At 42.4% G+C, this 27,428-nt stretch overlaps 1 protein-coding gene across 1 annotated transcript; it reads left to right on the top strand.

The window, feature by feature from the left end:
- The first annotated feature begins 832 nt into the window (after positions 1-832).
- Positions 833-24,470, top strand: C2H5orf63 (chromosome 2 C5orf63 homolog). Its single transcript, XM_030193575.1, has 4 exons — positions 833-913; positions 9,510-9,626; positions 12,845-12,901; positions 24,050-24,470. The coding sequence occupies exons 2-4, from the start codon at positions 9,510-9,512 to the stop codon at positions 24,224-24,226; spliced, it is 351 nt and encodes a 116-aa protein (XP_030049435.1). The 5' UTR covers positions 833-913; the 3' UTR covers positions 24,227-24,470.
- Positions 24,471-27,428: the final 2,958 nt, after the last annotated feature.

Here is a 27,428-nt window from a genome sequence, read left to right as displayed (position 1 = left end):
AATTCAACTTCCATTTAATTTCAATATATTCCATCATCTTTATAACACCAGGCTTCCCAAGGCAGATTGCAACAACATTTAAGATGAACCCAGCAGGAAATAAGATATCCTCACTAAAATGTGGCCATCTGTATTGTATACAGTGTATTTATTTAGTTTTTAGTGTAGAAAAATTAGCACAAAATACAGTTTAAATTTTCTGTTTCTAGAAGCTACAATAATTTGTTTAGCTGTTTTAGTGATATTCAATTGTTATTTCATTATATTTATATCTACATATGGAAGCTTTGAAATAAATTAAAAAGCTGTCCAATAAGTAAAAAAAAAACCTTTTGTCCTCCACCTTTTAAGGCACTGCCTATCCAATTGAAACAGCTTTAGACTTGTTACAGATAGACCAACAATAAAAAAAAAAAACCCGACAATGTGGACGCAGCAGCTCATAGGTTTACTTGCTTTGTTTTGAGTAAACGGGGATGACAGCTGCACTGGGAAGGAGAAAGTCAGATTGACCTAATTGGCTTCATTGCTTACAATGGACTAGATAGGCTCACTTCCACTCCTTGCCTCAAAACGCAGACACAGCTCTTCTGCCGTAGGTGGCGCTCGTGGCCCGAGGAATGTCTGGCTTTCGACCCCGCCCCCTGCCGCTTACGTGCTCGTTACAGTACAGGAAGTGTGTGGTGCGTAGTGGCGGAAGGCGAGTGAGGTGCGTGTTTGTCCAAGTAGTAGTCTGAGTCTCCTCCAACTTCCAAGTGGTGCCGGTGTTCTGATCTGAGCATGCGCATGGTTGGGGTTGGGGTGGGTTGGGGTTGGGGTTCTGGTCTGTTGGAACTTGGTTGGTGGTGGTAGTATAAGGAGTTATTATTTACCAGTAAGAAGACACAGAGTATCAGCATTACTGTGGGGTTGTGTACGTTCTGTTTTGATTGAAGGTTTATACATTTGATCATTACTTGTCTACTTAGAACCCAGAAAGGAGATGATTTACGCTTTTTAAGTGCACGATTATGGAACATTTATTGAAAAACCTTTCCCTTGCATTCTTTTTGAGTGCAGAACTGGTTTGTAGTATAATCGCTGAAAGATTTCTTTACAGTCCGCGCTGCACATTTTAATTTGAACGAACAAGCAGTAAATGTTTTAAATTAAATCAAGAGTTAGTTTCACTGTCAAATAAGGTAAAACACTTTTTTAAATTACTGAACAGATTTATTAACTAATTTTCCTGTGTAGACGAATGGCTCTGTGGGTGCTGGGCACTAATATTAAGCAAGCTCCTTTTTTGTGTCCACGGAGAGGTAATTTGTAGTGTTTGGCACCCCCAATTGTTTTTGAAGTGTTGCCCCCTTTCTTATTTACAATGCTGTATTGTGGATTTCAGTGCTGTGCTATATGCCTTTTTTTTTTCATCTCAAAAAAAGACAATGACAGCAGCAACCTATGGCCTGGGTACCTCAGTCTGGCCTAGGATTAGACTCCAACTGCCCGTTTAGCTGGGCAGGAAAGGCTTCTGCCCGGTTTAATGGCTTGCAGTGCGGGCTGAATACTGACCGGCAAATTTGTCTTCCTCTCTTTCACTGACTCTGCCCATTGTCTCTCACACAGAACCCCCTTCCTTCTGGAAGTGTTTCACCGCTCTAGGTGCTCTCTTTTTCTTTTTTTTTTTAAGCTTCCCATATATAGTTCCTCTATATACATCCCCATGCAGCATATGCTGACATACTTCTAAATATAACTGAGATAAAACAATTTACAGCAACATGGATGCAGCAGATGATTGTTTTGGACATAGCAAGATGGCAGCTGCTGGGGGAACAGACTTCAGCTTTTTGACATCATGCTATCTCCTGTCATTAAACCTCCTTGAGTCCAACACAGTAGTTTTCAACCCCCCAGTGCTCAGGACACACCTAGCTAGTCAGGTTTTCAGTATGCCCACAATGAACGTGTATGAGATAAATTTTCATGCCCTATCAGCACTAAAAAGGTAGTTCCCATGTGTTAGTATACTTAGGCGCTATTCTGTAACTTTACGCCTAAGTGCTCTACGGGCCGATGATCAGAAGCAAACACAGGCACTACAGGCTATTGGCACCATACTAGCGCCTGCGTTTGCTACCGCCCCATGATCAGAGCTCCCGAGCGCGTGAAACAAAGTGCTCACGGTCTCTGCCCGCAAGTAGCATGCAAATGTGTGCTAAACGGGTCATACCACAAGTAGCATGCAAATGCATGCTAAACATATTCCTCCCCAATGACAGCATGCCAAACATTGGCTCGTTGTCTGCAGCAAACCCTACGCCAGCTTGGCGCTGCTGTTAGGGTTTGCAGTAAAAACCTTCAGGGACGGCAGGGGTTCCTGTGGGGACAAAAACAGTTCCTGGTTTCCCATAGGGAATGAAAAGAATCCTGCGGTTCCCGTGGAAGTGTAACATAGTAAATGATGGTCCATCCAGTCTGCCCAACAAGATAAACTAATTTTACTTGATATGTGATACTTTATATATATATATATATATATACATATATATACATAAGTAATGCCATACTGGGAAAAGACCAAGGGTCCATCGAGCCCAGCATCCTGTCCACGACAGCGGCCAATCCAGGCCAAGGGCACCTGGCAAGCTTCCCAAACGTACAAACATTCTATACATGTTATTCCTGGAATTTTGGATTTTTCCAAGTCCGTTTAGTAGCGGTTTATGGACTTGTCCTTTAGGAAACCGTCCAACCCCTTTTTAAACTCTGCTAAGCTAACCGCCTTCACCACTTTCTCCGGCAACGAATTCCAGAGTTTAATTACACGTTGGGTGAAGAAACATTTTCTCCGATTTGTTTTAAATTTACTACACTGTAGTTTCATCGCATGCCCCCTAGTCCTAGTTTTTTTGGAAAGCGTGAGCAGAAGCTTCACATCCACCTGTTCCACTCCACTCATTATTTTATATACCTCTATCATGTCTCCCCTCAGCCTTCTCTTCTCCAAGCTGTATAGCGCTAGCCTCCTTAGTCTTTCTTCATAGGGAAGTCGTCCCATCCCCGCTATCATTTTAGTCGCCCTTCGCTGCACCTTTTCCAATTCTACTATATCTTTCTTCAGATGCGGCGACCAGAATTGAACACAATATTCAAGGTACGGTCGCACCATGGAGCGATACAATGGCATTATAACATCCTCACACCTGTTTTCCATACCTTTCCTAATAATACCCAACATTCTATTCGCTTTCTTAGCCGCAGCAGCACACTGAGCAGAAGGTTTCAGTGTGTTATCGACGACGACACCCAGATCCCTTTCTTGGTCCGTAACTCCTAACGTGGAACCTTGCATGACGTAGCTATAATTCGGGTTCTTTTTTCCCACATGCATCACCTTGCACTTGCTCACATTAAACATCATCTGCCATTTAGCCGCCCAGTCTCCCAGTCTCGTAAGGTCCTCTTGTAATTTTTCACAATCCTGTCGTGATTTAACGACTTTGAATAACTTTGTGTCATCAGCAAATTTAATTACCTCGCTAGTTACTCCCATCTCTAAATCATTTATAAATATATTAAAAAGCAGCGGTCCTAGCACGGACCCCTGAGGAACCCCACTAACTACCCTTCTCCATTGTGAATACTGACCATTTAACCCCACTCTCTGTTTCCTATCCTTCAACCAGTTTTTAATCCACAATAGGACATTTCCTCCTATCCCATGACCCTCCAATTTCCTCTGTAGCCTTTCATGAGGTACCTTGTCAAACGCCTTTTGAAAATCCAGATACACAATATCAACCGACTCCCCTTTGTCCACATGTTTGTTCACTCCTTCAAAGAATTGAAGTAAATTGGTCAGGCAAGATTTCCCCACACAAAAGCCATGCTGACTTGGTCTCAGTAATCCATGTCCTCGGATGTGCTCTGTAATTTTGTTTTTAATAATAGTCTCTACCATTTTCCCAGGCACTGACGTCAGACTCACCGGTCTATAATTTCCCGGATCTCCCCTGGAGCCTTTTTTAAAAATGGGCGTTACATTGGCCACCCTCCAATCTTCCGGTACCACGCTCGATTTTAAGGATAAGTTGCATATCACTAGCAGTAGCTCCGCAAGCTCGTTTTTCAGTTCTATCAGTACTCTAGGATGAATACCATCCGGTCCAGGAGATTTGCTACTCTTCAGTTTGCCGAACTGCCCCATTACGTCCTCCAGGTTTACCGTGAAGTCAGTAAGTTTCTCCGACTCGTCCGCTTGAAATACCATTTCCGACACCGGTATCCCACCCAAATCTTCCTCGGTGAAGACCGAAGCAAAGAATTCATTCAGTCTCTCCGCTACGTCTTTGTCTTCCTTGATCGCCCCTTTTACCCCTCGGTCATCCAGCGGCCCAACCGATTCTTTTGCTGGCTTCCTGCTTTTAATATACCGAAAAAAATTTTTACTATGTTTTTTTGCCTCTAATGCTATCTTTTTTTCATACTCCCTCTTGGCCTTCTTAATCTGCGCCTTGCATTTGCTTTGACACTCCTTATGCTGTTTCTTGTTATTTTCAGACGGTTCCTTCTTCCATTTTCTGAAGGCGTTTCTTTTAGCCCTAATAGCTTCCTTCACCTCACTTTTCAACCAGGCCGGGTGTCTTTTGGACTTCCATCTTTCTTTTCTAATTTGCGGAATATGTATGGCCTGGGCCTCCAGGATGGTATTTTTGAACAGCGTCCATGCCTGTTGTACAGTTTTTACTCTCTCAGTTGCCCCCCTAAGTTTTTTTTTTTACCGTTCTTCTCATTTTATCATAGTCTCCTTTTTTAAAGTTAAACGCTAACGTATTTGACTTTCTGTGTACAATTACTTCAAGGTCGATGTCAAAACTGATCATATTATGGTCACTGTTATCAAGCGGCCCCAGTACCATAACGTCCCTCACCAGATCATGCGCTCCACTAAGGACCAAGTCTAGAATTTTTCCTTCTCTCGTCGGCTCCTGCACCAGTTGCTCCATAAAGCTGTCCTTGATTTCATCAAGGAGTTGTATCTCTGTAGCGTGTCCCGATGTTACATTTACCCAGTCTATATTTGGATAATTGAAGTCACCCATTATTATCACATTGCCCATTTTGTTCGCGTCTCTGATTTCTTTTATCATTTCTGTGTCTACCTGCTCATCCTGGCGAGGCGGATGGTAGTACACTCCTATCACCATTTTTTTCCCTTTTATACATGGAATTTCAATCCACAGTGATTCAAAGGTGTGATTTGTGTCCTGCTGAATTTGTAATCTATCTGAGTCAAGGCTCTCGTTAATATACAATGCTACCCCTCCACCAGTCCGGTCCACCCTATCATTACGATATACTTTGTACCCCGGTATGACAGTGTCACACTGGTTATCCTCCTTCCACCAGGTCTCAGTAATGCCTATTATATCCAATTTTTCATTTAGTGCAATATATTCCAACTCTCCCATCTTATTTCTTAGACTCCTAGCATTTGCATATAGACATTTCAGAGTATGTTTGTTGTTCTTATTGGCATGATGCTTAGTACCTGACACTATTGATTTGACATCTTTTGTCTGATCTTTAGTTGTATTTAAGGGCACCTGGCCTACCATGGTCTGTTGTGTAACCTCACTATCCAGAAACCCTATCTTCCCTGTTTGTGAGGTATCTTTGCAAGATACCTTTTCCCGAACCATGCGCTTTTGAGCGACTGTCGGCCTTCCCCCCACATACATACATACATACATACATACCCGAGTTTGATTTGTCGTTTCCATTCTTGGCACAGACCGTATAAGTCTGCCCAGCACTCTTCTGAAGTTAACGTCAAAGCCCCTTAAAATTTACGCTTAAGCCCATCCCTATCTATTCAGTCATGATCAGGGCGTAGACCGTAGAAGTCTGCCCAGCACCGGTTTCGCTTCTCAATTACCAGCATCGCCACCCAATCTCCGTTAAGATTCCGTGGATCCACCGTACGCTGCACTTGTGCCAGACTGTCACCTACCAAGTACTAAGTTCTTTGAGTGCTTCCTCCAATCTTTAACAGCACAGATGCAGAAAGTCTCCGTTAAGGAGGTGGTAGAGACACAAATGGTGACAGAATTCAAAAAGGCATGGGATGAACACAGAGGATCTCTAATTAGAAAATGGAAGCTATGAAAAACCTAAACTTAAATGGCTGTATGTGTGTGGATATGTTGCGTGACGCTTAGATGGCAACTCCAGCTGTGACTAACTAGGGCCGATACCAGGCAGACTTATATGGTCTGTGTCTCATATATGGCAATCTGGATAAGGATGGGCTAGAAAGGTCATAGACAGCAACTTTAGTGACTGGAACATGAGGGCAGTGCTGGACAGACTCATGGTCTGTGCCCCACAGATAAGACCAATAGGATGTAGTGGACTTCAATGGCAACTCCAGCGCTTGAAACATAAGGATAGGGCCGGGTGGACTTCTATGGTCTATGTCCCAGAAACGCCAAAGAAAGACCATAATCAAGTACATAATATCACGTTCGTTGTTGATTTAACCATGAATTGATAACGAGTGTGTCCATTGTGCAGACTGGACCCTTCAGGTTTTTATCTGCCATCACTTATTATGTTACTGTTAATCCTGTCTGCTCTTGGGCTGATGCGCAGACCTCAGCTCTGACACAGGCATGAGCATCAGATGTCACCTGACTTACTGGCGTGTGCATGTGACAACCTCTTAGCACACAGTGCTAGTAAATTCAGAGACAAGTCTTACATGTGCACACCAGAGTGTTCAAGTTCCAGCATCTGTTCCTTCCTTGCCTGCAGTGCTGCAGCTGGAACCCAGAGAGAGACGTTTTTAGTTTGCAGACCATTGGGGAGGATTGGTGAGCCCTGTCCAGCATGCATTTGCATGCTAGCAGGCCCCCCCCCATTCTCTCCAATATAAAACTCATGCAGGAGCCCCCCTCAGGAACCCCGACCCTGCAAAGCCAGCGACGTGCCCCCTGACCCCCCCCCCCCCCGACACAAGTTCACAGGGGGCTAGAAATCCGGTGGATCTCCAGCCCCCTAACCCTCCCCTCGCACCTCCTTAAAAAACCCTGGTGGCCCAATGGGCCTCAAACCAAGCCCCTCCCAACCTGGTGGTCTAGCTGCTCTCTTCTCTGACCCCCCCCCCCCCCCCGTACCTTTGTTGGAGGAGGAATGTGCTGGGTGAGGCTTCACCATGATAAAAGGGAGTTTCTCCCTATATGGTGTGAAGCCCCACCCAGTGCATCCCAGGATGCGCAGGGTAGGGCTGGGTGCTGCCATTTTCAAGGTGGTGCTGGAAGAGGAGAGAGTGTACTACTCCCTCCTCCAACAAAGGTATGGGGCGGGGAAAAGGGCCGCTAGACCACCAGGTTGGGGGGGGGGGGCTTTGTTTGCGGCGCACTGGACCACCAGGGCTTTTTTTGTGGGTGTGAGGGGGTTAGGGGGGTTGGAGATCCACCATGAACCTGGGTCGGGGGGACTGGAATTTGTTGCCAGAGAATGTGGTAAAAAGCAGCTTAGCAGGGTTTAAAAAAGGTTTGACTAATTTCCTAAAAGAAAAGTTCATAAGCTATTATTAAGATGGACTTGGGAAAATCCACTGCTTATTCCTGGGATTCCATGGGCTTTGTACCGGTATCAGATGCTGTTGAAAGACATATGCCCTTGAGAAAGCAGTTGACCGCAAAACAGGGTCCTGTCGGGCTAACAACGATACCGGAGACTCTATGAATGTCTGACAAGCTGAACTCTGGAAATGTGATAAGCCTAAGAAGATTAAAACATGGCTTGCAATTACCAGAGACATTAAGATAAGTTGATTTTTTGTATTACAATTAAATTTATTTCAATAGTGCTTAAATTTTTGAACAGTAGCGCACAAAAAATTCTTTAAAAAAATATTTATTTGAGCAAGTACACGGTTATATGGACACTGATGTTTTCATTATAGGCAGATAGTGTGAACTACTGGTTGGCTGGAGGTGGTCTATGATTATACAAAGTCACAAGCATTCAAGCATGAAAGAAGTATGACACAAATATGTCTTTGTGACAGTATGAGACGCCTTCAATAATATATATATCTCTGTTGTAATAAATTGCTTTGTCTTTCAAACGTTGTGTATTTCTACAAAGATATATTAGACAAAGCGGAGCCATTCCCGTTTTATTTTTTGTATTCCTGGGATAAGCAGCATAAAATCTGTTCCACAATTTATAGTATTACTAGAAGTCCCAGTGAGTCAGCCAAGTGCTGTATCAAAAAAAAGGTTCTCTAGGTATGAGCAGAAATGATACAGTCTGATCAAAGAATTTTCAGTTGATTTAACTTTCAAATTCCACTAGAATATAACTTTCCTTTAGTAAATAAATCTAAATATTCCCAATAATTATAGCAGTTTCATCAATGTAAAATGCAAATTTATAACCACAATACAGATTCACAAAGTTAGAATGCTACAGGACCAGAAGCAGTTAGAAAAGCCTATCCTGTATCAGAGCTAGGCAGGAAAGGAAAGAGGGTATTATTTTTTTGTTGTTGTTTTTGTCTTTTTGGGAGGGGAGGGCAGGGTTAGAAGACAGAGAAGTGCACCACAATAGATTCACAGGACAAAATTAATTAAGCAATAAGCATTTAATTACAGAGAATATCAGGTAGCTAAACCTATAGCCGAGAAGTTAGAATAAAATAATCAGAAATCACTTAGCAGTATTTTGGTTCAGGTCCAGCACTTGCTTCCTGAAGTAGAGATAGTCTTGTGTTAAGCGGAGCCTTTCAGGGAATGCATTTCAGAGTGTGTCTTTTGGAGAGGGTGTGATTAGTGATAGTCCTTGAGAGGACCTTAGTGTCCTTGGAGGTGTGTAGAGGATCATCCTATTGTTTGGGTGCTAGGGGCCATTTCCTGTAAGGGCCTTGAAGATCAGCCATACAGTTTTAAATTTAGCCCTGTATTGTACTGTAAGAAATATTTATTATATTGTAAGACTAAGCATTTTTAAGCTGATTGTATTTTGTATAATGCTCTGGGTATTCCTGGACTCTTGTATTTTGTTAATCCACATTGAACTTGTTAAGGTATATGCAGAACAAAAGTATACTGTATTAGTATTAATATGTATTGCGTTAGTCAAATAAAATGGCATCACCAGCATCCTTCTTACCTTTTCATTTTTAGGATCTTAAGTGGACTAACATAGAAGCCAGAGTAGACTTGTTCACACCTTGTTCAGAAAGCACCAAAGTACGCTGTAGACCCCATATAATACTGTCAAGGGTTGGAACCCATTTTGCTGTTACATATTACACTCTACACCTGATATTACACAAATTCACTTATAAGATGGTCAGATATTTTGGACCTCAATATCATCATAATATGGGGTCTACAATGTATGTAACAAATAGAATGGAAAAAATATCTGATTAATATATTTCCCTGGTAATGCCTTGTAAGGGCAGATTGTTGATCTCTGCACTCCTGTTTGCTTTTCTCTCTCTACAGATGCTTCGGTTATGGAGCAGAACATGGCAGCAGCTACTGAAATATTCTGCTGAATCACTTGTGAAAAGACACTATACTGCCAATAAAAATATTCCTGTGTTAACCTTGTTCACAAAGGTATAAATATTTTCGAAAAACAAAAAAACCCTAGGCCTGATGTTTAAATTGCCTGTCCAGGGCTAACCAGACATTTTCAGTACCACTGAAAATTCCTAGTTAGTGTCAATGCAAAACCGGCTATTTGGGGGACACTCCGAGGGTGGAGTCAGCAGTTGGCCAGTTAAGCAGGGCCGCCGGCGGGGGGGCAAAATTCCCTGGGCCAGGTCGCCGGTACTGTTTTTCCCAGTCTCACCTGCTTGCCTCCTCGGCTCCGGGCCCCCTGCATTCGAAGCGGCAGTCACGGATCGCCTCCCTTTGGGCCTTCCCTCCCTGTGTCCCGCCCTCGTGGAAACTGGAAGTACAGGTACAAAAACATAGAATGTGAGCCCTCTAGGGACAGAGGAAGTGCCTGCATATAAAGTGTACAGTGCTGTGTACATATAGTAGTGCTATAGAAATGATTAGTAGTAGTAGGTTCTATGCAGAGCTCGAATGACACCTGATGGGGCTGAGTCCCTCATCCCCCCCCCCCCCCCCCCCCCCCCGCAGCTAGGGTGGTACCGGGTCCCTGCCCCCATTGTCAGCTATACTCTTTCCCTGGGTTTTACCACAAGGAGTGAGATGAGGCAAAAGGATGGATTTGGCTTAATTGTGGGCTCTTTCCAAGCAGCAAGTATTCAATTTCTGTTGTTTATACTTCCTCCTGCAGTTTTCATCGGCGTGCAGTAAGTGGTCATTTTGTAGGCACTCTCAAAATTTTTATTTATGGGAGTTATCTGTGGTTTCAGTTTTCATTGCCTGCGTCCTTAGGGGAGCAGTTGGCGGAAATCCAGGATGCCCTAGGTCTTAGTGGCTCCGGATGGAATTTCTTGGATTATCTTTGTTTTCAGGCAGTTTGGCTCCTTGTTCTCCTGCCAGAAGACTCTGACTTCAGTGTCATTGTGTTCTGCAGTCTGGCAGCGCTTTTCTTGTATTTTGTTCCTATTCTGAGAGGCTATTTCTTCCTGCCAATGTGTGATGTGGGCCATGTGGTGGACAGGGCTGTTGGCCTTGGTCCTTAGCTTTATTTATTTTTCAGCTTTCCTGTGCTCTGGATTAGCATGCTGCAGTCGGTTAGACTGCGACTCTGTAGAGGGCTAATTTTTTCTTCATGAGGCTGGCACACTGCACTTCTTTTTAGGTTTCTCATGGTGTCATTGCCATCTATCCCGCAGCTTGGTAAAAGGGCCCCATACTGTTTTAACATTGCCTTAAAGGCGGTGACATTTGTTTTGTAATTTTAGGGCCAAAGGTAGTTTGTCCCACTCTGTGGGTCCTGCCACAGAGAAGATACCAGTTCTGGTAACATTCAGTCACTACCAACCATAAAGAATGACAACATGGATAGAGCAACTCATAGATTTGCTTGCTTTATTTGGGTAAGGGGATGAGGGGTGCACAGAGGAGAGGGAAAGGGAGACCAACCTCATGGGCTTCAGCAGCCGTCTCAATCTAACCACCTTCAGCTCTGTCCTACCCACTCCCTTAGTTCCGACTTGCAGCACTGCTCCCTTCTTCAATTTTCCAGGCCGCCGGCAGCGTCAGTGAGATAAGCACACTGCCTTCGGTAGCCCTGGAAGCTCTCCCTTTGTTGCAGCGCCCCGCCTATGCAGGACAGGAAGTCGCAGCAGAGAGAAAACTTCCGGGCTGCCGAAGGCAGTGTGTTTATCTTACTGACGCTGCCGGTGGCCCGGATTGGAGAAGGCAGAGCTACAGGGAGACAAAAGGGAGTAGGAGAGAGCAGGGGCGTAGCCAGACTTCGCGGTGGGAGGAGGTCAGAGCCCAAGGTAGGGGGGCACATTTTGTTCTGCCGCCCTGCCAGTGCCCCCCCCCCCCCACCTCGCACCCTGCCACTACCCACCCACTGCTGCAGCAAATACCTTGGCTGGTGGGGGTCCCCAACCCCCGCCAGCTGCAGTGTTGTCCAGCGCCGGTCTCTGGCGCCTCCGCATTGCCTACCCTGCTCTGTCTTCCCCTCATGTCCTGAACTCTCCTTTTAGTGAAATTGAGCATGGGGACCCCGCCAGAAAAACCAGGGACCCAGAGGAAATTTGGGGTATCCCCATGTAGCTACGGCATTGGGAGAGAACTGACCAAGGTGGTTAGATTGAGAACAGGAAACGGCAATGACGGCTGAAGCAGGGAGCGGCAGGGAGATATTAAGGCTGTCCCTGGGAGCGCAAGGCCCTGTGTGACCGCCTATGTCACCCCTGTCTAAGACCGGCCCTGCACACAACAGAAGTTAGTAGGCATGAAAATCTCCTTTATGCATATTCCTTGAGGATATCCTAAAAACCTGACCCATTGGATCCTGAGGACTGTGAGTGAAGGCCATTGTTCTAGAGTTTTTACATAGAAAATAAACCTTTGATACAAAAAAAAATCCTTAAAAATAACAAGGAACAGACTATAACAGTGTTCTTCATTGTAGGCCCAGGAGCCAGTGGCAGGCCCATTGACCCTGTGTGGCCCCTGACTTTTCCCCATTACACACTCTCCCTTTATATTTTCTTCAGACTTGCTGCTGTCTTATCTCCATAGCAGTTATTTTGTTTAATACCTGTACTATGTATTTCAGTCAGTTTGAGCCTTCTGCTGTCCAAAACCCAATCTATTCTCACCATGTAGTTCAAACTTGTTGTGAGCTATGTGATAATTGATTAAAACAATAGTTATTCGTTGCCGGAGAACGTGGTGAAGGCAGTTAGCTTGGCAGAGTTTTAAAAGGGGTTAGACGGTTTCCTAAAGGACAGGTCCATAAACCGCTACTAAATGGACTTGGGAAAAGTCCACAATTCCAGGCTCCCCGCTTGAAAAATAGCAAAGATGTCTGGTTTAAAATATCTTGTTCTTTTGTAGGGAACTCTTTGTTTCAGTTGCCAGAGCCTTGTGTTAAATATATTTAAATTTATTTGTCTGAGTAGAGAAGCACTGTCCTGAAACAATATTTCAGTGGGTTTTCTAAGAAGTTGCATTATTTTCCCTTCTGTGATTTTGTAAGTCACTGCATGCCAGAAAAGATTGTTTTTGCATTCCTATTTTGTTGTTTTTTTGGTGACAGTTCTCCTAATGGGTTAATTTTCCACATGCCTGTTAAAAAAACATGATGAGCAGGACTGTTGTGCATGAATATACTGTTTTTTTGCAGTGATACATTTCATAAAACAATCTCTGAATTGTGTGTTTTCCCCCCTTAGGATCAATGTCCACTCTGTGATGCAGCCAAAGAAGTTCTTGAGCCATACCGACACAGGGTAATGTGAGACAGTGTAAAACAAGGAAGGATGATTTATCTGAGATTTTTGCTGTGCAATCTAAAATTAGCAAAGGTTATTTGCCTGAATTTTTTTTTTCTTAACTATGATAGTACCTCCAGATAGTAGAATTTAGTTAAATTGCTTTTCAAGACATCTTAACTTTTGCTTTGTATAATATCTAGAGGCAGAAACTTGAGCCTAGGCCACCTTGGTGGCAGGCTCCATCCTATGGCCCACCATGGTGGCAGGCTGTATCCTTCCACAGGATTTGAAAGAAGAGCCAAAACCTTTCATTTTCTGAGAATGTTAAGGCAGTCAAGGCTTGCAAGCTGCTTTCAGCCACGGGCAGACCTAACCATGGTTATACAATGCCAGGGCATGCATGGCTCCCAACATTGAAATCTGGGTATGTCCACTGAACTTGGCACTGGTCGATATACAGACTGGTGCCTGGTTAACTCAGCGCACAAAGTTAGAAAATGTAAAAGGAGTTCCATCCCCTTTATCATTTTGGTCATCCTCCTTTGAACCTTTTCTAATTCCACTATATCTTTTTTGAGATACAGTGATCAGAATTGAATGTAATACTCAAGGTGAGGTTGCACCATGGAGCGATACAGAGGCATTATAATCTTGATCTTATTTTCCATCCCTTTCCTAATAATTCCTAGCATCCTATATGCTTTTTTGGCCACCGACACACACTGGACAAATTTCAGCATATTGTCTACAATGACACCAACATTTGTTTCTTGGGTGCTGACTCTTAAAGTGGACCCTAGCATCAAGTAACTATGATTCGGATTATTCTTCCCAATGTGCATCACTTTGCATTTGTCCACATTAAATTTCATCTGCCATTTGGATGCTCAGTTTTCCAATTTTCTACGGTCTTCCTGCAGTTTTTCAGTCTGCAAACTTTTGTGTCATCTGCAAATTTAATCATCTCACTTGTTTCAATCTCCAGATCATTTATAAATATGTTAAATAGTACCGGTCCCAGTACAGATTCCTGTGGCACTCCATTATTCACACTCCTCCACTGAGAAAAATAGCCATTTAAACCTACCCTCTATTTTCTGTCCAATAATCAATTCCTAATCCACAAAAGGACATTGCCTCATATCCAATGAATTTTTTATTTTATCAGGAGTCTTTCATGAGGGACTTTGTCAAAAGCTTTCTGAAAATCTAGATACTTAAGAACACAAGAATAGCCATACTGGTCAGACCATTCGTCCATCTAGGCCAGTACCCTGCTTCAAACAGTGGCCAATCTAGGTCACAAGTACCTAGCAGAAACCCAATTAGTAGCAACAATCCATGCTACAAATCCTGGGGCAAGCAGTGGCTTCCCCCATGTCCATCTCAATAACAGACTATGGACTCTTCATCCAGAAACTTGTCCAAATCTTTTTTTATTTAAATATATGTTATTGAAGTCACCAAAAGATACAACCGGCAAGCACATACACATATGCAAGTGTACCACAACACAAACCAATTCTGTAATGTGACTACAACACAAGATTTTATATAATGTTCCCCCAACCTCAATCCCTCCCGACCCCTAATCCATTATTCACCCTTACAGTCCTCAGTCATGGAATCTGAAATATGTCAAAATTGCAAAAGTTACACCTCCAATGTATTCAAAACGGTAGAACGGACTCTCATCAGCAGAATGGTCAAATACATCTGCCACACTTTCAGAAATTGTTTCTTTGCTCTAGGTCCCTTTGCATCCATCATATGGCACCAGAAGCGTAGCTAGGTGGGGCGCAGGGGGAGCGGTTGCTCCCCCAAACAGATTTTCAAAGAAAATGGCGCCTATGTGCAGTGCCTTTCCAGTCCCTGAAGGAACCGCGAGCTTGCTTCCCATCCGTGTCCTGCCCCTCACTTATTGATTCGTGTCGCTTACCGCCTGTTTACATCCCCGATCCCGACTTGGCTATGAAGCAATTAAAACTAGTAAGAAAAGAAACCGCGCGGGGTCATGGCTGTGTTGCAACACTGCCGGTTTCCTCCCCTTCCCTGACTTACCCCTCGCTTATTGGTTGGCCCCGCGACTGCCTCCCAAGTTTGCTGCAAAGTAAAAGTAACAAATGAAAGAAAGCCAGGCGCGGGATCATAGCGCAGCTCTTTGTGCGCCAATGCCGGTTTCCCAGGACCTGGGAAACTAGCAGCGGTGCACATTGAGCTGTTGCTATGAGGCGTAGCTAGGGGGCGCAGGGGGAGCGGTTGCTCTCTGAAACAGATTTTCAATGATACTGGCGCCTATAAGCTGCAGTGTGTTGGCGCTGGTTATTACTTTTTCCAAAAAGATTTGCGACCTGGCTTTTAAATTCAGGCAGCAGAGAGCCTTCTCTGAGTGCACTGTGCAGCGATTGCAACAGGCTCTCTCTAGCCAGACCAGTCGGGTCCTTCCTTCCTTCCCTCTCTGTTGCAGTTTCCTGTTGCCAACTTGCCGCATGGGAAGGGCTCAGCAAAGGGAAGAATTTGAAGCTGCTAGAGGGAGCGGAGCGTGATGTGTAAGTAATTAGCTATTCACCACTTCCAAACATTCATTGTAACTCCGCTTAAGTTAGAAGTAGTAATCCTGCTGTTATCTCCGGCTCCCCACACCCACAATCAGGCTGGAACAGAGCAGACAGAACTGTGAAAGGCTAGGGGAAAGCCAGGAGAAAAGAGATTAAACTATTGTAAGAGAAGACTGAGGTAACACAAAACAAAGACTTCTTTTCTAGGTAGTGGGTACTATTTCTGTTTAAGGCCCCCACCCCAAAATACAGAATGGGGACAAAGCCTCAGTACATCAGGTCCTTGCCTTGTGGGAAAAAAATGATTAGTGGGCCGGAGGAAAAGTTGGCAGGAATTTCTGCTCATTCCCAGGTTTGGGGAAGCTTTCTGCCAGCTTTCATATATTTCCATTCTATTATTCTGTATTAGAATTTCCCCAAACAAGCCCCAGAGGTGCCACAGCAAATCCACTCCTACCCTAGCTGAGATAATACTTCACCATCTCTCTGACCTCATGTGCAACTTTCTTTAAATTATTCACCATACTTTCTTAAATTATATTTTTATTAAAGATTTTGCCTTACATAGAATGCAAAAGTAAACACATAATCAAACAAAACCCCCCTTAAAAAAAAAAATTCGTTATTAAAAGGCAATACCTGGAGACAAATTGCAGAGTTACACAAGTTCAAGTTCAAGGCGTGCTATGTGGCTCCTGACAAAAAAGGTCTAAACGAGCCCAGGTCTTCAAAACAGACCTAATATTTCGGCGTCTATGAGCCAAAATTATTTTCTGATCACGCATACATAACTCCACCATTCATTATAATACCAGACGCATTCGGCTGTTAAAGGCCTCTGCCTCTGATATCCGTACGTTTAGGGCTGGCCTTGGAATCCGTGCTATCTCTTTGGAAGATATATCTCTCTGGTATAACTCTGGTTTTCCAGCTGGTCTCCTGCAGTCTCAAACAGCGGAATGGCAAGAAAGGGGTGTATGGCAGCTGTCGCAACTGTATATTGCTGGTACCCTGTTATCGCCTGCTACTATGTCTGCATTGTATAATGTTTCTTTGCTAGATTCCGACACATGGAAGGAAATCTCTACATGTTTTGCAACCTTTCAGGTCTCCAATTTACTTAGCTCGAACCCTTCAGAGTTTATCTCCTTTTGTCACACCATTACATCAGGTCGTAAGAAGGCTTCTTTGCTATATAAAAAACTTCAGAATCTACATGCTGATACAGTTGCTCCATTGAGGATATCTTGGGAAGCGGAGTTTGGTTTGGATGCGTCTGAATTTGATTGGTCTACCTTCTGGCTTAACTCCATACGTCCCACGAAGTCAGCAGCAATATCTCAATCCTCATATTTCATCTTTCATAAAGCTTATTGGACTCCTGCTCGAGTGGCCAGAATCACTAAGAGTCTTGTCAGGAAAGAGATGGCTCACTGGCACATATGGTTTTCTACTGTAAAAATGTCAGAGCTTACTGGCAATTAATTTGGGCAAAAATGTGTCGTATCTTTCATTTGCCTGAGACCACTGCGATCTCGTATGAGGTTGTGATCTTACGAGCTTCTTGTCCTACTATCCCTCTTTTGGAGTCTGATAAGAAATTGTATAACATACTGCTAGCTGTTGCCTTACATTTAATTGTCTCCAATTGGAAAAATAATGTGTACCTGAATTCACCATACTTTCTAACTCCTCTTACTTATCTATATGTTCCATCTTTGCTATACCCTTCACTATCAATTAAAATGTTCTATTACGTATTGTGTTGCCATAGTAAGTAGCATACTATGCCACATTTTGTATTGCTATTTGAATATTTTGACTGCTGTAATTGCCTATTGCTCATGTTTGATCTATTTTTATTGTACACTGCCTTGAGTGAATTCCTTCAGAAAGGCAGTAAAGAAATCCAAATAAATAAATTGGGTATCTAGAATGAATATACATGAGGTAAATTTGCATATACAAGGTTTCTGAGGTGTGCAAATTTGATCTTGTGCATATCCTAAAATTCTGACTGGCTGTGGGGACCCTAGGATGTGTTTGGGAATATTTTAGGATATACAGTTCCTTATAGTGTTTCAAAGAGCTGCAAACTGGGGACTGCTTGTGCCTAGCCTGATAAGAGCAGCGCACCTGAATTAATTTTTGCCAGATTTATTTAAATAAGATAGCTGACCAGAGGGAGATCTGCTGCAGGATTAAAATGATGCTTTATTTCCTACTTATATCTTATTTAAGTTACTAATCTATAATGTCATATAACTTAGTACCATTTCATACAAATATATGTGATTCTCCATTCATAAAATGCAGAGTCACGGATCTCAGCTTCAGTGGTGGTATAGGTTCATGATAGAAATAGTGCAACAAGATAAGAAAATTACGGCCAATGAATGTAAGGGGAAAATGTTTCAACTGCCTAATATCCCTTAAGACAATTGGTAGGAGAGGCTAGTGTCCTCATTTGGGAAAGGTAGAAGAAATGGAAAGGTCAATCTGGACAAGAACTTGGGAGAAGAGTGGCTCATGGAAAGTGGAAAAGAGGAAGAGACCAGCTTAATTAGAAAAATAAAATTCCCAGATGATAAAGGTAGAAAAGAAAAAAATATATTTGTGTTTAATACTTTTTAATTACTGAGATGTGCCTGCTTTGTTATATATTTTTTCTATTTTTATTTTATAAAGTACAGGGAAAATTTCATTTCTGTTTCTCTTTCACCAATATTGCCCTGCTTAAAGAGTCTTGTTTTCTTGGGGGTCTCCATTTCAGGTTTTGTCTGCATGTTTTTTTGTGGTCCCCTATTTTGTTTCAGACAAGGGTCTGTCCATATTCTGAGGTGAAGGATTCTGCTACCACAGGGGTGAGCAACCTTGGTCCTCGAGGGCCACAACCCAGTTGGGTTTTCAGGATTTCCTCAATGAATGTGCATGAGATCTATTTGCATGCACATAGAGCTCATGCATGTTCATTAGAGAAATCCTGACAAACTTGACTGGGTTGTAGCCTTCTAGCCCTCAAGGACCGAAGTTGCCAACTCCTGTGGTATCATGTAGTGTCTGTGTAGGAATCTATAACAGTCCAGCTTATTCCAGTTTCCCAGTTGCCGATATAAATATTATACTGGGCCCTAAAGCACCAATATATCACTGTCTTTTCATAAGTGGTTTAGGTCTGTTATGGTGTGGTAAGATTTCAGTATAGGTTTGGAGTGTCTTCCTGCAGGATTTTGTGTTATTTCACAAAGTGTCTGGTGGTGGCCCTATTTGAAAGTAGGTTCTGGGGTAAGGGCTGCCTTTGGGGGTCCTTGTCACACAAAATAAAAAATGCTCAGGACTAGTGGTCTTCACATTCTGTAGAGCAGTAGAAGGAGTGTGTATGCTATCCCTGAGGTGATGGTCACAATTTGAATATTTATACTTCTAGTTAAAAAGACAGGCTGCCTGCTTCGGCTGGTCTCCTGATGTAACTTCCTGGTTTCCTCGTAGACTGGACACAGCAGAGCCAGCCTGTGTTAAATCATTGTTGTTGACCATAGCCACTGCACCTGAGCACAACACAGGCATTTCCACCTAGCCAGCACCAACTGGTGCCTATTTTACAAAAGTCTGCTCCCCCTGACGTCAAAACCTGGCTACGCCTCTGTATGGCACTCCATAAGCAGTAGTTCATACATCTGATTCCTCCATTGTATAAGTGTAGGGGACTGATCTTTAGTCCATTGGATCATAATACAACTTGGCAATTAAAACAGCTTTGCATAAGAATAACACTGACACTTATGTTCTATCTTCTGTATTATCCATATTGGCTAGAAGGCAATGCTGTTGAGTCGATTCCCACTAGCAGCCATACAAATGACCAAGTTGCTGCCATATAGAGTCCAGAAGTGACGAACTAGGTTACAGTCCCACACACAGTGTTTATATGTTGCATCCAACATGCTACACTTAGGGCATTTCCCATCCGTTGGTAGGCCCATCTTCTTTGCACGAGAAGGATGTATATAGGCATGCAGCAGAAATTAATAGTGCAACTCTTGCAATGTAATACTCTCTGCCAACTCGTTCCCTCTTGTAGATGCGTCAAAAAGTCTTCCACATCATAAAGTAGGTGAGACCCAAAGGGTTTTGAAAACCATCATAACTGCCAGGCAAGCATTTATGCATTGCCAACTTCAGACAATGTTCATTAAAACTAGACTCTTCAAAGTTGATGCAATACTTCTGAAATAGGGAATGAACATAGTGATGCAGCTGTCTATAAGTATACCAATCTTGAGGCAAGAGTCCATACGGCTTCTGCAGTGACTCAAAGGATAGCATCACCGGTTCATCCTTCTCAAGAGCATGATGTAGTAACTTTATTCCCCTATCCACCCAGCCTTTAAACCCACTGCCCAGTTATCCTGGAGGAAAGGATGCATTACCCAGCAAGGGTATAAACCGAGAGACTTCCCTTGGCTGAATCCATTCTGAGTCTGTCCCATTAAACCATGTTTATTTATTTTATTTATTGTATTTGTACCCCACATTTTCCCACCTTTTTGTAGGCTCAATGTGGCTTACAGAGTATAGATATGATAACGTCGTTACATGATTTAAAAAACAGTCCATTTTCTATCTTCTCAGTAATTTAATTCTTTATAATAGTATCCACTATTTTACCCAGCACTGAAATCAGGCTTACTGGTCTGTAATTTCCCGTATCACCTGGAACCCTTTTGAAAAATCAGCATTACATTGGCCACCCTCCAATCATTAGGTGCTATGGACAATTTTAATGACAGATTGCAGATCACTAATTGCAGATCAGCAATTTCATTTTTGAGTTCTTTGGTACCCTGGAGTGTATACCATCTGGTCCAGGTGATCTTTTACTCTTTAATTTGTCGATTTTAGCTCAGTACATCTTCACCAAGATATCTTTCAGTTCCTCTGCATCATCACCCTTGAAAACCATTTTCAGTAAAGTCTGAAGCAAAGAATTCATTCAGTTTTTCCACTATAGCCTTGTCCTCCCTGAGTGTACCTTTTGCTCCTCAATGATCTAACAGTCCTACAGATTCCCTCACAGGCTTTCTTTTTCTCATGTACCTGAAAACGTTATTACTATAAGTTTTAGCTTAGCTTCTGTGGCAAGTTTCTCTTCATATTCTCTTTTAGCCTTCTTTATCAATGCTTTGCATCTAACTTGCCAATGCTTATGTTGCTTCTTATTATCTTCATTTGGATCCTTTTTCAGTTTTTAGAGAGATGTTCTTATGGCTCTAATAGCCTTTTTCATTTCAGCTTTTAACCACGCTGGCTTTCGTTTGCTCTTTTTCCACCTTTATCAATATGTGGAATACATCTAATCTGGGGTTCCAATACGGTATTGTAAACAACATCCATGCATGATTTAAAATCCTAACCTTTGCGGCCATTCCTTTTAGCTTTTTTTTAACCATTTTCTCATTTTATGATCGTCACCCTTTTGAAAATTGAATGGTGCTCCAGTAGATTTCCTCAGTAGCTTCATTCCAGATATTAGCTGAAATCTGATCATGTTATGATCAGTTTCCCAGCGGACTCAGCTAGGCCCTGCTGTATCTTCTAGAGGCTATCTGTTACTGCTGTAGACTGTTACTCAGTGAAATATAATCCAGTAGGGAGAAAGAGATCAAATATCCAATCTCACACTAAACTCTTTGTACAACAGTTGCTGACAGTACTCATACTATCAAAATATGTTTAATAAGAGTACAAAAAAACCTAAGGGAAAAAGTCTCTGAACCCTTCCTCCACTTCCAAGCTTTGGAAGAAACAATGGTAGTAATATAATGGGTAAGATTACTTCACAGGCATAAAAAAAACCCTTTGAATAATTTTGTTAAGGCTCTTATCGAACCAGACTGATCTTACCCATTATGTTCCTACCATTGTGTCTTCCAAAGCTTAGAAGTGGAGGAAGAGTCCTGAGGCTTTTTTCCCCTTAGGTGTTTTGTACTCTGTCGAACATATTTTGATAGTATAAGTACTGTCAGCTCCTGTTGTAGAAAGAGTTTAGTGTGTGAATGCTATAGACTGTAACAGTTAAGTTTCAACCTTTGACAGAAAGTTCAAGTTTAAATCTATGGGAAAAGGGTTTTACACTATTCAAACTAATCAATAAATAAAGTTTGCTCTTTTTTAAATCAAACTGATTTTATAACTAAGCCTACAGTTTCTTTTTTTATCCTAGCCTTTAAATCTCCAAAGCACAAAGCAAAATAATGTTCACTTACTCAGAGAAATGTCCTCTCAGAACTCTTCAGAAAAGATTATCTGGGACCTTTTCTATATATATAGCTTTTATTCTATGGGGACTGCTTCAAACAGATACTTTGATAGTAATCAGAGTGCCCTAGTGACTTCTCCAGCTATTCTACCTTCTTCACAGTACCTTAATTAACACCTAATTCAAGTCAGAAGCAATGTTTCCTCTCTTTCTGGCAAAGAACAGAAAATAACTTTTTCTTTTTAAGTCAGAAAGTTTTGACCCTGCTTGGCTACTATCCTTTTACACCTAATTCAGGTCAGAAACACTGTTTCCTCTTTTTCTGGCAAAGAACAGAAAATAACTTTTTAAGTCAGAAAGTTTTGACCCTGCTCAGCTACTATTTAAGCCTTTTTAATGCTGTAGGCTGTAACAGCTAAATTTCAAACTAGGGCAGAAATTTCAACTTTAAAACTATGGGGAAAAGGGTTTTACACTATTTAAATTAGTTAATAAAGTTTGCTTCTTTTCTTTTTTCTTAATGAAGACTGAGCTAGGCCTTGCTGTTCTTTCTAGAAGCTATCTGTTAATGCTGTAGACTGTAACAGTTAAATTTATACCTCTGACAAAGTTGTTTTATCTTCAGTTATGTTTTATGTTTTCTTTTACCAGCATAGCCTCCCATGGAATAGGCACTTCCTCTTGTTGAGGAATGCCCCTTGTAGAGAGCTTCCTGGATTTCTTCATTTCTAGTTGATGTTGCAGTAGGCAGGCTCCAGTGCACATCCAGTATATTGAAATTGCTCAGAAGTAGGAGCCTCCCTTTATGTTTAATCTTAGTGATTCATCTACTGTCTGAATCCACGTTCTTCCTCTGGGTGGAAAGTCTACGTAATACTCCTGTGAGGTTTTTCAAATTTGGGGGATTTGCAGAGCAGGGAATAATTTTGCACTGAGCAGGCTTGACACAAATGAACAAAGCACATGTAATTAGAATGAGTTTATTATTAAATTAGTACTTATCACATGCATTAGTGTATTCCTCTTGCTCTTAGTCTACTACAGTGATTCTCAACCAGTGTGTCCTAAACAGGTGGGAGGTGTGTCACAAAATATTTGGTGTAGACAGTAAGCCTGTGTCTCCTTTACAACCATCAGTACCTGCAAGCTGGGAAGATCAGCAATCTTGAGAGTCAGGTTCTTGAAATCCCCATAACTGGTCCCTGTTTCTGCTTTCTCACTACCCCAAATAACAACTGCTGTCCCCAGTCCCAGCTAAAAATGTTGAAGGTCTCCTCTCCATAGTATATTTGTAGGTTTTTGTGTTGCTTTACAGTATATGGCAGTGGAAGGATTTGGTGTTGCCATTACTGAGGTGACACTAGAATTTGAATATATATATTTGTTTTGTTGTATGACAAGTGAGAAATCTGGGACTGATGTGTTCCATATAGCTTTTAGATATGGGATAGGCAAATTCATACTAAACTTACAGTTAAACAAATATGTAGGCATACTTTGTTCAGCTGTGAATTTTAGTGTTCAGTGTGTTGCATACATAAACTTTTTTTTGTCAGGTGCATCACAACATAGGAAAGACTGAGAACAAATCTAGTAGGTATATGATAGACGTTTATGGAAGCATGAGTCCCAGAAATTGATAGGGAACTGTCATTTACTCTTTCCAATAGTACCATGACTAGAGTGACAATCCATAGGAGCTAACTGATAGTCAATTTAAAATTAAATCTAGAAAGGGTATAATTTTAAATTGACTATCAGTCATGTCATGAAAGCTAGTAATTTTGCTAAGTTTAAATAAGGTTTGGACAAGTTCCAAAGGACAAGTCTGTTAACCTTATTTGGCTCTACAACCTTAGGTGTCTTCTCCTGCTTCATGGAGTGATCAACGTGAAATGGGCTTTACTTTTGGGATCTGGCAGGTTTGTCCAAGTGAACTGCCACTAGTCACTGTCAGAGACAGTAGGCTGAGCTTGAATGGCCATTGGTCTCTTACCCAGCTTGGCACTTATGTGACACTGCAGGCAATTTCTGTGTTGGATTCCCGAATCAACCTGCAGGACTTTCACTTCTGTGCAGATCCCATCCCACTACCTCTCTTCCTAAGCTCTCCAGCCCTTAGCTTGGGTTCTTTTGCCTCCACAGTAGAAAACGGTTCCATACCATGAGGAAGCAAGAGTTGATGAGGCCTCTTTGGTGAGGAGTGGCCTTCAGCTTAGTAAGAGTAAAGCCCACCTGCAGGAGAGCACAAGGGTATGGTGTAGTGGCCATTGTGGAAGAGAGAGAGAAGCCTCTTCTATCCAATTGTCATAGACAGTGACTTATCTTTCTTCCACCCTGTTGTAGTTTGTTTTACAGGAGGTGGACATTACGTTGCCAGACAATGCTGTCTGGTACGACCGATACAAGTATGACATACCTGTCTTTCACTTAAACGGACAGTTCTTAATGATGCACCAAATCAACCATGGAAAACTGGAGAATGAGCTTTCCAGGCTGGAGCGGGAACATGAGGGGAAATGAGAGCCTGAAGACTTGCTGCTTCTCTTCTGTTTCTTTTGGTTTTCAGAAACCTCAGCAACGTCCTGGTTATGCAATTACTATGCAAGCACTTTCTTCTAAAAACAAGCTTTGACCAATTAAATTACATTAAAAACAGAAAAATGCCATATCATCCATATTTTTACAGACTGGCAATATTTCTGCAATTAACAGCTTGTGTCTCTGCTTATCCTAAATATTAAATAAACAGTCATTTGTAAACAAGTCCAATGTTTGTCCTCTGCTATTTGTCAGGTAGCTTGGTTGTAGCTGACCCTATGTTCAGCCTGGTAACACTGACTTCCAGTCCAAATAAGCCTGTAGTTTTAATGTTCCAAAATGAGGGAGGTTGGTTAAGCCTCAAAATCTTAAAGACAAAAATGTATGAGCTATTTTGGATAGAACTTCAGGTGGAGCATCTCCAAACATTTCTCCCAGGCTTTGTGACCACGAGGATCTCCACTAGTTGCAGCCTCTGCTGTGTTCCCATTGGGCCTGACTTGGGGAGGAAGAGAGCTGCTGGACAAAGTGTGTAAGGAATCTTCTGGTGTTGGGAAGGGGGGGTATTTGCATGGATAGGAGACCTGAGGGCCACATTAAGTTAAAGAGGGCTGGTTAGTGATGACTGGAAGCTCAGTCATCATCTTGAAGTTGCTGCAGCTCAAGGCACCACTGCTCACTTTATTTTGTCAATCTGGAGCAGCTAAGGCAAAAGAGAAGGGAGGGAATGAGAGAGGAATCTTGAGGGGTGGGCTGGAAAAATCCCTGGAGGCAGGTCACAGGCATGTTAAAATCTGGCACTTAATATCTAAAATTCAGAAAAGCAAAAAATATACAATTATAAAATAAGAGACAGTAGATGTTCTGGACTACCAGCAGATGGGAGAAACCAGGTTATCCTGCTGGAAAATGCACATGTAGTCTAGCCTCCTAGAATTGTCCCCGTGTGTTATGTAGTGCTCAATGCAAGGAATCATTGAAGCTCAACAGTCTTTCATTTCCCCATAAATTTAACCATCCAAAAAAAAAAAAAGTCTGATTTTAGTGGCATCTCAGTAACAGCAACATAAACTCTCTCAGTACCAGGCATATTGTGAAATAATAGAAACCTCTACAGAAGAAAAAAAAAGTCACGCAGGACCTACAACAAATCTATCATTACAGCACTAACTTCAAAACTCACACAACAAGGACCCTACCTAGGAAAAGGCAACATATTGCAGCGAGCCCTAGAAAAACTGAAAGATTATTACATGTTCTTATGGAATATCCAGCTGTGGTTGTTTGCACACGCAACACAGTGAAAATAGAAATATGCATGCAAAAACTAAACTGAAACACCAAGAAGGCAGATGCTGCATGCAGTGCAACACCCGAGAAACAGAAATAGATTCATTTCCCCCTGTACTGTGCAAAGTATAAAGACAGTGAGGCTGGCATGGGAGGTGTTTATATTCCTATAATGCAGAAAATTCCTATATATTAGCCCCTACTATATTCTAAGCCCATGCCTCCAAATTGTCAAATGAAGTCATGGACGTTAACAATGCTCAGAATATCACATTTAAAGTTAATGAATGTACTGAAAACCTAGTTGCACAAAAAAATTGACAAACTGTGTGGCTTGATGTATTCTGGAATTTATGGGCTGCCTTTACATGTTTCTTGGTGGTAGACTTGAATTGAAATATACAGCATCCTTCTGAATCATATCATGGTCTGCATATGACCTATAGCACTTTCTCCAGCTCTCACACGCTATAAGACAGTGAAATCCAGAAAGCTCTGGCTGCCTCCTTTTCCTGTAGAACACTGAGCGTCCATAATGGTTGACTTCCATGAAGTTTATCACTTGTAGGTCAATGAACATGTCCCATAAAACAACCTTCCATCACTTCAGGCATTCTTTTCATCTCCTTATTTTCTATTAAAGCCATGGGTTGTTGGTTTACTTCTAAAGTGAAAATTGATATATTTTCCATTCCAGCTTAAGGGAGAGGATTGGATTTAACTCATGCTTCTTTTCAGTAAAAGCTGAAGGTAAGTTACATTCAATAAGTATTGTCCTGTGCCTGAAGAGTTCACAGACTAAGGAGCCCTTTTAGAAAAAAAGTGTTATAATCTGAACTTAGCACATCTTAACACAGGACTTTTGTGTGCTCTAAGCCTGATTCCTTGTGGCACAATTGAAGGCATTTTTAATATTTTTTTCAGGTCATGCGTTAGTGTTTGCATTAGCATGCATTACCTATAAAAAGTTAGCATGGGAGCATTTACTGCCTCCTCTTTATGATGCACTGTGTGCTCCTGTGTTAACCAGTACGATCGTTCCCATTCTCAGCTCACAACACCTTCCCTCCAGGGAGCAGGCACTAACAGGCAAAATACCACAAAATATTTTAACGTGTTTTGCGGTAGCCCGTTTTTCACATGCTAAATACACAGGGCTTAATGCCTTTTAGTAAAAGGGCCCCTAAGTTTGTGCCAGAGGCAATGGGGGGGGGAGGTTATCCAGCTCATTTTCGAAGGAAAAGGGCGCCCATCTTTTGACAGATCTGGAGATGGGCGCCCTTCTCACAAGGCCGCCCAAATCGGCATAATCGAAAGCAGATTTTTTGACACCCTCAATGGCTTTCTGTCGCGGGGACGTCCAAAGTTCAAGGGGGCGTGTCGGCAGGGTAGCGAAGGCGGAACTGTGGCGTGATTAGGAGATGGGCGTCCTCGGCCAATAATGGAAAAAAGGGCGCCCCTAACAAGCACTTGGCCGACTTGGTCCATTTTTTTTTATGACCAAGCTGTGAAAAGATGCCCGAACTGAGCAGATGACCACCGGAGGGAATCGGGGATGACCTCCCCTTACTCCCCCAGTGGTCACTAACCCCCTCTCACCATAAAAAACAGGTTAAAAATACTTTTTGGCCAGCCTCAAATGCCATATTCAGGTCCATCGCAGCAGTATACAGGTCCCTGGAGCAGTTGTAGTGGGTGCAGTGTACTTCAGGCAGGCGGACTTGGGGGGGGAGTTGGGGGGCTCAGCACCCAAGGTAAGGGAGCTATGCACCTGGGAGCCATTTCTGAAGTCCACTGCAGTGCCCCCTAGGGTGCCCGGTTGGTGTCCTGGCATGTGAGGGGGACCAGTGCACTACAAATGCTGGCTCCTCCCATGACCAAATGGCTTGGATTT

Source organism: Microcaecilia unicolor, chromosome 2 (genome assembly GCF_901765095.1).
Source record: "Microcaecilia unicolor chromosome 2, aMicUni1.1, whole genome shotgun sequence".
Lineage (NCBI taxonomy): Eukaryota > Metazoa > Chordata > Amphibia > Gymnophiona > Siphonopidae > Microcaecilia > Microcaecilia unicolor.
This window is presented reverse-complemented; position numbering and strand designations above follow the sequence as displayed.